This window comes from Sinocyclocheilus rhinocerous, unplaced genomic scaffold (assembly GCF_001515625.1).
Source record: "Sinocyclocheilus rhinocerous isolate Xijiao unplaced genomic scaffold, SAMN03320098_v1.1 scaffold1004, whole genome shotgun sequence".
Lineage (NCBI taxonomy): Eukaryota > Metazoa > Chordata > Actinopteri > Cypriniformes > Cyprinidae > Sinocyclocheilus > Sinocyclocheilus rhinocerous.
Genome location: NW_015627248.1, coordinates 1,589,628 through 1,599,992, shown reverse-complemented (window position 1 = coordinate 1,599,992; position 10,365 = coordinate 1,589,628). Strand labels below are relative to the sequence as shown.

The 10,365-nt window shown below is 33.5% G+C and overlaps 2 protein-coding genes across 2 annotated transcripts in view; both read right to left on the bottom strand.

Moving 5' to 3' along the window:
* adpgk2 (ADP-dependent glucokinase 2) overlaps window positions 1-4,419 on the bottom strand; it is a 9,421-nt gene extending 5,002 nt beyond the window's left edge. Inside the window, exons 1-2 of the mRNA XM_016535414.1 lie at window positions 4,184-4,419; window positions 2,555-2,714 (exon numbers count right to left, since the gene is read on the bottom strand). Of these exons, the coding sequence (XP_016390900.1) occupies window positions 2,555-2,714; window positions 4,184-4,370 (347 nt within the window). The 5' untranslated portion in view covers window positions 4,371-4,419. The remainder of the gene's footprint in view (window positions 1-2,554; window positions 2,715-4,183) is intronic.
* A 2,027-nt stretch (window positions 4,420-6,446) lies between these two features.
* Window positions 6,447-10,365, bottom strand: part of hnrnpua (heterogeneous nuclear ribonucleoprotein Ua) — a 10,736-nt gene continuing 6,817 nt past the window's right edge. The window contains exons 10-13 of the mRNA XM_016535257.1: window positions 9,237-9,506; window positions 8,844-9,082; window positions 7,573-7,668; window positions 6,447-7,429 (exon numbers count right to left, since the gene is read on the bottom strand). Coding sequence (XP_016390743.1) covers window positions 7,379-7,429; window positions 7,573-7,668; window positions 8,844-9,082; window positions 9,237-9,506 — 656 coding nt within the window. The 3' untranslated portion in view covers window positions 6,447-7,378. The remainder of the gene's footprint in view (window positions 7,430-7,572; window positions 7,669-8,843; window positions 9,083-9,236; window positions 9,507-10,365) is intronic.

The window sequence follows — 10,365 nt, the reverse complement described above, 5'->3', positions numbered from 1 at the left end:
ACTGCTAGGCATCTTTGGTTTCCTCTTTTTGTCTAATTTAGATGGAAAATGTGTGCCTTTTTATCGTCTGAGTCACTTATCAAAAGTTGCCAAATACATTTTAAAAAATAGCTAAATTTGTTGCTAGGTGCTTTTGGAAGCAAAAGTTGCTAGGGTAATCTGAAAAGTTGCTAAATCTAGCAACAATGTTGCTAAATTGGCAACACTGCTTCTCTTGCAGGACGCAGCTGCCATATTGCCAGCACAACAAAACTAAGACGGTCTGATGCATTTCAGCTTCACAATTTAAAGGAACAGTTCACCCAAACATGAAAATTCACAATAATCCACAAGTAATCCACATGACTCCAGTCCATCAACTCACAAAAAAAACTGCATGTTTGTAAGAAATAAATCTATCATTAAGGCGTTTCAACTTTAAGTCCATAATCTATCATAATGCTTTCTTCAGTGAAAAAGTCCATCCCCTGTTGTCGTCTCACATCAAAATCCACCAATATGTGTGTTTAGAAAGGCTTTGAACTCTTTCTGCTTGTAAACAGTTCTCTCCTGATTCAGACGAGACAAATTTTCACTGGAGAAAGCAATATTATAGATAGAGTACTCATATTTAATCAACGGTTTGAAGTTAAAAACATCTTAATGATGAATTTGTTCCTTACAAACACTCAGCTTTTTGCTTCACAAGACATTAACTGATGGACTGGAGTTGTGTGGATTACTTGTCATGTTTTTAATCAGCTGTTTAGCTCAGTATTATGCATGTACCATGCGATTTTTTTGCATTAGTAATAATACCTTTAAACGTTTCATCATTCATTCATTCATTCATTCAAAAAGTAATGTGATTTTCGTATTCAGTGTTTTCATATTAAGAAACATTAAAACAAGTGCTAAACAACACTTTTATAAAACTTTGTTTCACAATGTAATAAATAGTTGCTAACAAACTAAAAATCATAAGAACATACATTTGTGTAGAGACTCAAAAATCAGCAACAGCCAGTTTATTAAATATGTGTTCTAGATTGATTGATTTTTGTAACAACATAACCCATAAATCATTCACATTAAGACCAGGAATATGTATAAAGCAAATAAGGTCAATTTTTAACAAATGAGAAGTGCGATTTTAGTTATAAATTAACCATTTGTTAATAGTTGGACTTTCATTGTTAAAAGTAACACTGTTTTACTAGCAGTGTCGTGACAACTGCAATTTGAACATATTTTCATACAAAACGCATTTCAAAAGCTTTCACAGAATCGGCAAGCTTAAAAGGCTCTCTAGCAGAAAAGAATGAAAAGAAAAACACCACTATGATTGATGGTTATTATCTAGAGGAGAAATTCACTCATCAATCCAAACATGCGTCAACCAGAAGCACTCGCGTCTCCAAACGCTTCTGTGTCGCTTTGGCAGTAGTAGCTGTAAATTACACTCCACTCAGACACGTCTCAAACAGCACTATGCAGCGTCTCAACATAACTGCAATATTATCTTGAGAAGCCTGTCATTCCGCTCTCAAGTGTGAATTCTCTTGCAGGACGCAGCTGCCATATTGCTAGCACAACAAAACTAAGACGGTCTGATGCATTTCAGCTTCACAATTTAAAGGAACAGTTCACCCAAACATGAAAATTCACAATAATCCACAAGTAATCCACATGACTCCAGTCCATCAACTCACAAAAAAAACTGCATGTTTGTAAGAAATAAATCTATCATTAAGGCGTTTCAACTTTAAGTCCATAATCTATCATAATGCTTTCTTCAGTGAAAAAGTCCATCCCCTGTTGTCGTCTCACATCAAAATCCACCAATATGTGTGTTTAGAAAGGCTTTGAACTCTTTCTGCTTGTAAACAGTTCTCTCCTGATTCAGACGAGACAAATTTTCACTGGAGAAAGCAATATTATAGATAGAGTACTCATATTTAATCAACGGTTTGAAGTTAAAAACATCTTAATGATGAATTTGTTCCTTACAAACACTCAGCTTTTTGCTTCACAAGACATTAACTGATGGACTGGAGTTGTGTGGATTACTTGTGATGTTTTTAATCAGCTGTTTTAGACTCTCATTCTGACGGCACCCATTCACTGCAGAGGATCCATTGGTGAGCAACTGATGTAATCCTAAATTTTTCCAAATCTGTTCCGAAGAAGAAACAAACTCATCTGCATCTTGGATGCCCTGAGGGTGAGTAAATGTTCATTACTCCTTTAAAGAAATTTTCTAATGTTATTTCATTAATGTGACACTTTGTGGTTGCACAATGTTAGTTGTTCATGGCTAATCTGATGAACTGCATCTGTGGCTACCTGTGTGAACTTGTGGGGAACTTGAGACCAGTTAATTAGTTTGAATTCTAACTGTTCCAACCAATACAAAACGGAAGTTTGCAATCAGATAAACTATGTAAACTTGTAAAACAATTTAATTGACCCTAGGCTTCGAATTCAATAAATCACAACACCTGTACTGTGCTACATTGCGCAATCTCTACAGTCCCAAGGGCTTTGCGAACATGCTTGAACGGCTCTCACTTACTCTGAAGCAGCGCCGGGGGAGAAAAAGTAAGCGAAACTCTGTGCCAGCTGCTCCGTGTTCTCTATGTAGTCGTGGTGGAGGGGCTGGTCTGCCGGCTTCAAACCCATTTTGTTCAGCAGAGTCACTCCATCGACTATGATATCCACACAGCCGCCAAAACCTGATAAGAGACAATGACACATGTGCAATAATCTAATCTAATATTACAATAATTCAATCCTTGAACCTGACCATCCAACAAAACACATGTAAATCACAGGTCATACGATATCTGAACAAACTGGATTAGGTGCCAAGCAGGTACCAATCACGGGTTGAAAATCGATGAAATCACAGATCAGTTTCACTGAGTCAATGCATACAGAACTTCAACTGATTGATTATCAGTCCACTCAACAAAGATTCAATCAAGAGTCTAGAAAAGTCAGAACTTTTGCTTGCTGTGACTGTAATGTGTGCAACCAATACTTTAATTGCATTGCATTGGGCTGTGTATGCGACTCATGTTAATGATTGAAGACTTTTGGTAAACAAGGCCTAAACCTTACAAGCACTCAGCACTTGTTACTACTATAGTGTAAACCAACAAAAACAAAGAAAAAAGAATGCAAAACTAACATGCAAAACATCAGCACAGGCTTGATCCTATAGAAGATAACAATCCTCAGAAGCAAAACAAGCCAAATTATTAGATAAAATACTAACAAGCTCAAGAAACATCAGGAACAATAATGCACCAAAATGAACACAACAAATGAGCTATTATTTGTTAAAATATGTGTTATTTTAGTATCATTGGGATACAATTATAATTTAATATTTTAAATAGTTTGATTAAGTTTTTATTTTTATATGATCTATTATCTGTTTATATTATTTATTATCATTTTAGTTCGAGTTTTAGTCATTTTATTTTGTGTTTTTCTCATTTTATGAGTTTTTTATAGTTTTTTTTTTTATTCATTGTTATTTTTAGTTTTAGTTATATTAGTACATAAAGTACTAAACTAAAGAAATGTTTCCTTGGCAACTAGATGAAATAAAATTATTTTATTATATTAAAGCAAAAGTTGATTTTATTTCAAGTAAATAAAGTTTTTTTTATGGTTTTAGTTAACTACCCTGGTTAAATTGAAAAATTATCAGTGTATTATAAATAATTAATTAAGAGCTTAAAAATAAATCAATACATTTAAGTCATAAAACTAAACATGAATACATACATATATATACAATACATATTACATTAAATGAGTATAATAATTAATAAAAAATACAACTTTACTACATAAACTAGTTAGTCTTATTTTGAGAATTGCAAAATTGAATCTATATGCAATGCATACTTAAAACAAAAGATGTAAATCTAACATTTAAACATTTTATTATTGTATTATTATTACATTAATTAAAACGTTTATTACTATTATTATTATAATATAATAAAATATTAATATTTTATTATTAAAGTACTTTTTTAGTTTTTATAAAAATAAATACAAAGAAACTTTATTATATCAATTAGATAATCTGAACTTTGAGAACTGCAGAATCTATTCCAATCAAGCCTGTACATTGCATATCATAATTATTTGTTGCATGCTGTTAAGTGCACTTAAAAGTCTGTACCTATAGCCACTCGCGGGTTGGACACGCTGTTCACTTTCCGCTCTGCGCGCAGCAGTGAAGACAGAACCGCGTCCAGTCTCTCGTCCAGAACCGAACTGCCCGGTGAGCGGAACCAATACGCCACCAACACCACTGCAAGTGACAAAAACGAGCCATATTTGACACCAGAGCGCAGCTCAATGGCCATTGCAGATGTATGAACCACACACTCCTGCCTCTGTTTCTTCCTGAGCGAGTAAGTGCTGATGAATCAGGGGGCGGATGTGTTTTTCTGCTATAGAAATATAAGAGGATAGAATGGCGTGAGTTTATCCAGATAAGCACCGCTGAGCAAACGATGAAAGATCTAAATAATAATTCTCATTTTTTTAAATATTCACTCTGTGCTGTCACTTCAATACTTATTAAAGTAATTGTCTTTGTCATTTAGGTATTACATGAATTATTACTATTCAGATAGATATTAAAGTATCACGTTGTCACGTGGTACATGTTACTTTTCTCCGCGCTATTAGGATGGACCAATCATAATAGTTGACGATTACCCGATTAGAATTTTTATAATCATGTTATAGAGATTGTTGTATTGCACATTCGAATTTGCATGTTAGGTCAAAAATCCGTTGATGTAACAGATTTAAATTAATGTAATTTATATTGTGTAAATAAGGGGGAAAAAAACGTTCTGAGATTTGCACGGGGGATTTTTGGGCCGCCTTGCGCCCTCTGGTGGTATAAATGTTGTGTATTTGCCACATTGTCACTTTTTTCCCCACTGGCTCTAGTAGGAAGCGAGTCATTTCCGATCGTTTTGTTTCAAAATAAAAGTTCAACATCTAATTGATTACAGACCACTACGTATAAATACATATCAATTATTTAAAGACTTAATAGGACACTGAAGGATTTTTTTTAAATTATACTGTTGCAGATTTTACAAACAGGCATGAAATGTGATATTTCTTTTCAAAGGCGTTGTGCTCGACTCAGCAAACATATGTCTGGTTTCAGTGTAACTACATCTCATTCATGTGGCAGAGCTGTACATAAACAGAGAGTTAAATAGTTACAGACGGATTTGTTATATTTCTGCATGGATATGCCTATAGGATAGTTTCTGGAATCTTGCTTAGTCCTCTGTTGGCTTCAGTTTATTGCAACAGTCAATATGCCTAATATGATAGATAGATAGATAGATAGATATGCAACTGTAAACCAGTTATTATCTTAAAACTTTATTAGCATTTAAAAACAATGTATTTCCAAGAGAATGCATGGAATAAGTTACTAATTTTGTCTTTTTCTTCTTATTTGATTAAGGTAAAATAAAAAAACATTGCAAGTTATAAAAAAAAAAGACGGAAAAGGTCTATATTACAAAGTGTTATAATTTAAATACTATATTTGTTACCTGATCAAATACCTTAAACATGAACAAATACAACATCAAAACAAGCTTCAATTAAAGTCACCTTCATTTCCTACAACACATGCCATTAATCATTTTCAAGTACAAAACAGCAATACTTTTAAAGTAATAAAATAATATGTTCCGAATATCTACCATTTCTTTAGCCAACATTAGGTAAAACATATTTGTCATTGCATCATATGTCTGGAAACATTTAGGTCATCTTAACAATACTGACACACATGAGATTATCTGCAATTCTAAAAGAAAAAGAAAAAACAATATAGATGCATATTTCATTCAGTCACTAGAGAACAAGTAATCAACCAACTGGTTAAATTGAATGGCTAGGCAAAAGCCTTATAGACTTACAGATAAGAGAAAGAAACTTTCAAATGTGTTATAATTGTTTGCAGTTACAATAATTACACATTTTTCCATTAAAGCATTAGAAAATCAGTCTATTGTTAACATTCCATAATGGCATCCTGGAATGCTTTGAAAGCTTTACTATAAAGACAACACTATTATGAAATAATTGTATAATCACTGATTCATATGTACACTCTAAAAAATGTTGGGTTAAATATAACCCAGCGCTGGGTTAAAAAGGGACAAACCCAGCTATTGGGTTGTTTTGACCCAGCGGTTCGCTGGGTCAAAACAACCCATCCGCTGGGTCAAAACAACCCAATCGCTGGGTCAAAACAACCCATCCGCTGGGTCAAAACAACCCAACCGCTGGGTCAAAACAACCCAACTGCTGGGTCAAAACAACCCAATAGCTGGGTTTGTCCCTTTTTAACCCAGCGCGCTGGGTTATATTTAACCCAGCATTTTTTAGAGTGTAAGATTATGTAGTCCAAAATTCTAGTAGTGTTATTTAATTGCTATAATTTTGAAGCAAACTACACATTTTTACAGGTCTACAAAAATTGGGGTCACATCTAAGGTTATGTTAAAGACGCATACCCTTTTAAAACATAAAATAATTTACAAAAAGACCAAATATATTATGAAATTCAACTTAAATCAAGTTAAAATCTTTAAGGAGCAGTAAGCCACATTTCAAAATAAAACAAGAAAATAAAATAATACATTAAATTTCTAAGAAATACAGCTGGAAAAAAGCTCTTAATGCACTCGTAAAATAAATTAAACATAAAATGATGGACGGCTTTCCAGTGGACTGCTAATCCAATGAAGAGATTTTCCAAAAAGCACACAATTATTATGCAACTATGGTTGACATTTCCGGTTATTTCAATTCCTTTTCTTTAAACATACTGTCTGCAAAATCTGACCAGATCTTTTATACAAGTCTTTTCTCAAATTTCATTATCTTAGTTTATACATGTTTCATGTTCTTTTAACTATAAATATTATTGCAGCAAGACAAATATTCTTCATATAACTGCAAAGTGCTTCAACAGCAGACTTCTTATATTACAGAGCTTTACTGCTACACAAAGATTCACACGAGTCTAATTAAAAATACAATTCAGAACCCTGAAAGGATTTAACATACAAACATCCCACCCTGAAGTTATACTGAGATTCCTGAATTGAACTGCGTTGTCATACAAACATGCGGTCAGAGACAAACATAAAATATTCATTTAAAAAACTGTAACAGGTAACCTGTAAAGCTCTGAAAGCTCCCAATATGGAATGTCCTATTCAAATCTGTACAAAAACAAAAGGACATTAGATAAGATGAACGTCTGACTTCGGAAGTTAAAGCTGATGTTCTTTATATGATATCAGTCCATCACAGCTATTATTCAGTAATATCCAGGATGGTACTGTTGACTCCATGGCTTCTGATTCCAGAACTGATGAAGACAAAGATACAAATAATTAAAGAATGAAACCTGGATGATTTTTTAGGACCATTAATAGAAATTTTTCATTTAAAAATGTTTTCATATATAAATAAATTATAGTATATTTATACATATTTTTCTGAGGGACTTACCCCTTGTTGCCAGCTCTGGTTGAAAGCTTGTGCTTTGTTCATGCTAAAGTTTCCATTTTTAAAACCTCGATTGTTTCCTCCTCGGCCTCTGAATTTCTGTGGAAACAGAAGATTTACGATTCCTGGTTCACATTTTGGTTGAATTTAGTTTTAAACTGAATTAAGCAGAATGTAGCACATTCCACAAAAACAAAACACTTCTAGGAATACAGCTGGTAAAAAAGCTCTTAATGCATTAATAAAATCAACTACACAAAACAATAACCTAAACCCAAAAAAGCATCACCCCTGAACTTAGGGTTAGGGTTAGGGTTAGGGTTAAAAAATCTGATTTATGATATCACATTTTAGTTTTTGGTAGAGTTGGTCTCTTTCGATGAATTCAAGTGTAATTTAAATGATTTTGTCTTGGATTTGCCCGATTATACGCGCTTTGATTTATGTGTATATCTTTATGTGAATTCATGTATTTTGTTTAAATGTTTTTATGTTTAACTATGTGTGCTGCCTGTCTTAGCCAGGACCCTCATGTAAAAGAGATTTTATATCTCAAGAGTTTTATCTCCTGGTTATGGTTGAATTTAGTTTTAAACTGAATTAAGCAGAATGTAGCACATTCCACAAAAACAAAACACTTCTAGGAATACAGCTGGAAAAAAAGCTCTTAATGCATTAATAAAATCAACTACACAAAACAATAACCTAACCCCAAAAAGAGCATCACCCCTGAACTTAGGGTTAGGGTTAGGGTTAGGGTTAAAAATCACATTTTAGTTTTTGGTAGAGTTGGTCTCTTTCGATGAATTCAAATGTAATTTAAATGATTTTGTCTTGGATTTGCCCGATTATACGCGCTTTGATTTATGTGTATATCTTTATGTGCATTCATGTATTTTGTTTAAATGTTTTTATGTTTAACTATGTGTGCTGCCTGTCTTAGCCAGGACCCTCATGTAAAAGAGATTTTATATCTCAAGAGTTTTATCTCCTGGTTAAATAAAGGTTCAATAAATAAATAAAATAAAACTGAGCTAAGTACTAAGCCTCATTTCACTTTAAAATAAAATAAAACAAAACGAAACATTTCTAAGTAAATGAAAAAGCATCATTTTTAAAACCTTGATTATTTCCTCCTAAACCCCTGAACTTCTGTGGAAACAGCAGGTTTATGATTCCTGGTTCACATTTTAGTATTGTTTTTAATATTTGAAGATTTACAACGACAACTACATTTTAATTTCCAACTAAAACTGATTTACATCATCTCTCACCTGGTTGAAGTTGCCCCGGTTGGCCCCTCCCCCTCGTCCCATGTTGCCCCTGTTCATGGCTCCTCCCCTGTTACCCATGTTAACCATATTGCCACGTCCAGGTCCCGGCCTGGGGGCACCACTTCTGTTAGGCATCCCACCGCCACGGTTGAAACTGCCCCGGCTGAAGCCTCCTCGGAAGGCAGGGGGAGGAAGGAAGCCTCTCGGTGGTCTGCTGAACCCACCACGAGGTCCGGGCACTGTCAGAAAATCCGAATCATTTATACATGATTTCCTGCTCAATATTCTGATTCACTCTAAAGTGTGCTGCTTTATGGTGTCTTTAATGTTCCTCTATACAAATACGTATATAATGAATAAAAATAAATATTTAGTTCATCTGAAACGTATCACCCCTAAAGTTGCCTCGGTTTTGAAAGCCTCCTCGTCCTCCCCTCTGACCCTGTCCTCCTCCACCACGGTTGAACATATTTTTGCCTCCTCGTCCCCAAGTGCCTCCCCTCTTTGGTTGAACACCTCCCTGGTTGGGCTTCTTCTCAGGAGGAAGGGACTTTTTGCTCTCCTCTTTGTACTGTTCAAGAAGTTTGGTAGCTTCTTCCTTCTGCAGCTCGACATAAAGCACTTCACTGAAGCACTGACCTTCCACAGGCAACGTGTATATTCCTGCAAAACATTATAGTGTGGCATTTTGGGAGTTTTGTGAATTGCACACCAGTGTTTATATTGTTAACTAAAATTAAAAGTATAACTAAAAGTTTTAAGCTTGTAAAATAAAATAAAATACTTCTAGGAATACAGCTGGAAAAAAGCTTCTAGGAATAATGCATTTATAAAATAAACTACACAAAATAATAACCTAAACCCAAAATAATGAAAAGCATATTGGATGAAAAACATGAAATTTAAAATTTGCCTTGGCAAGTAATGAAAGATAATAAGTTTAAATTGAAGTAACTGAAACTGAAATAAAAATAAATTTAAGATAAAAATGAAATAAAACAAAATAATAAAATAAAATATTAGATGAAAAATAGATAACATATAAAAATTAAAAACAGAAATGTTGCCTTTGCAACTGAAAAAAATATGTTTTTTAAAATACTAAAATTGCTAAAATTCAAACAAAAACAAAGATTAAAAAAATAAAATAAAATATTACATGAAAAAAATAAACTTATAGAAATAGAAACATTGTCCTGGCTACTAATTGAAATAAAATAAGTTTTGAAGTACTAAAATTAGTCAAACTAAAACTGAAATCAAAATAAATTTAAGAAAATTTAAGAAAAAAACAAACAATAATTACTAAAAAGATACTAAAAGTAACTGAAATAAAAAATAAAATCTTAGGAAACAGATCCGGCGTGACGCAGCTGACACAAAACAGCATACACTGTTTACATCCAGCAGATATTCTCCAAAATGGCACCAGGGTGATGCGGAGGAAACGAGTTGTTGAATAAAGTCGTTTTTTTTTTCCTTTTGCGCACAAAAAGTATTCTCGTAGCTTCGTATAATTGCG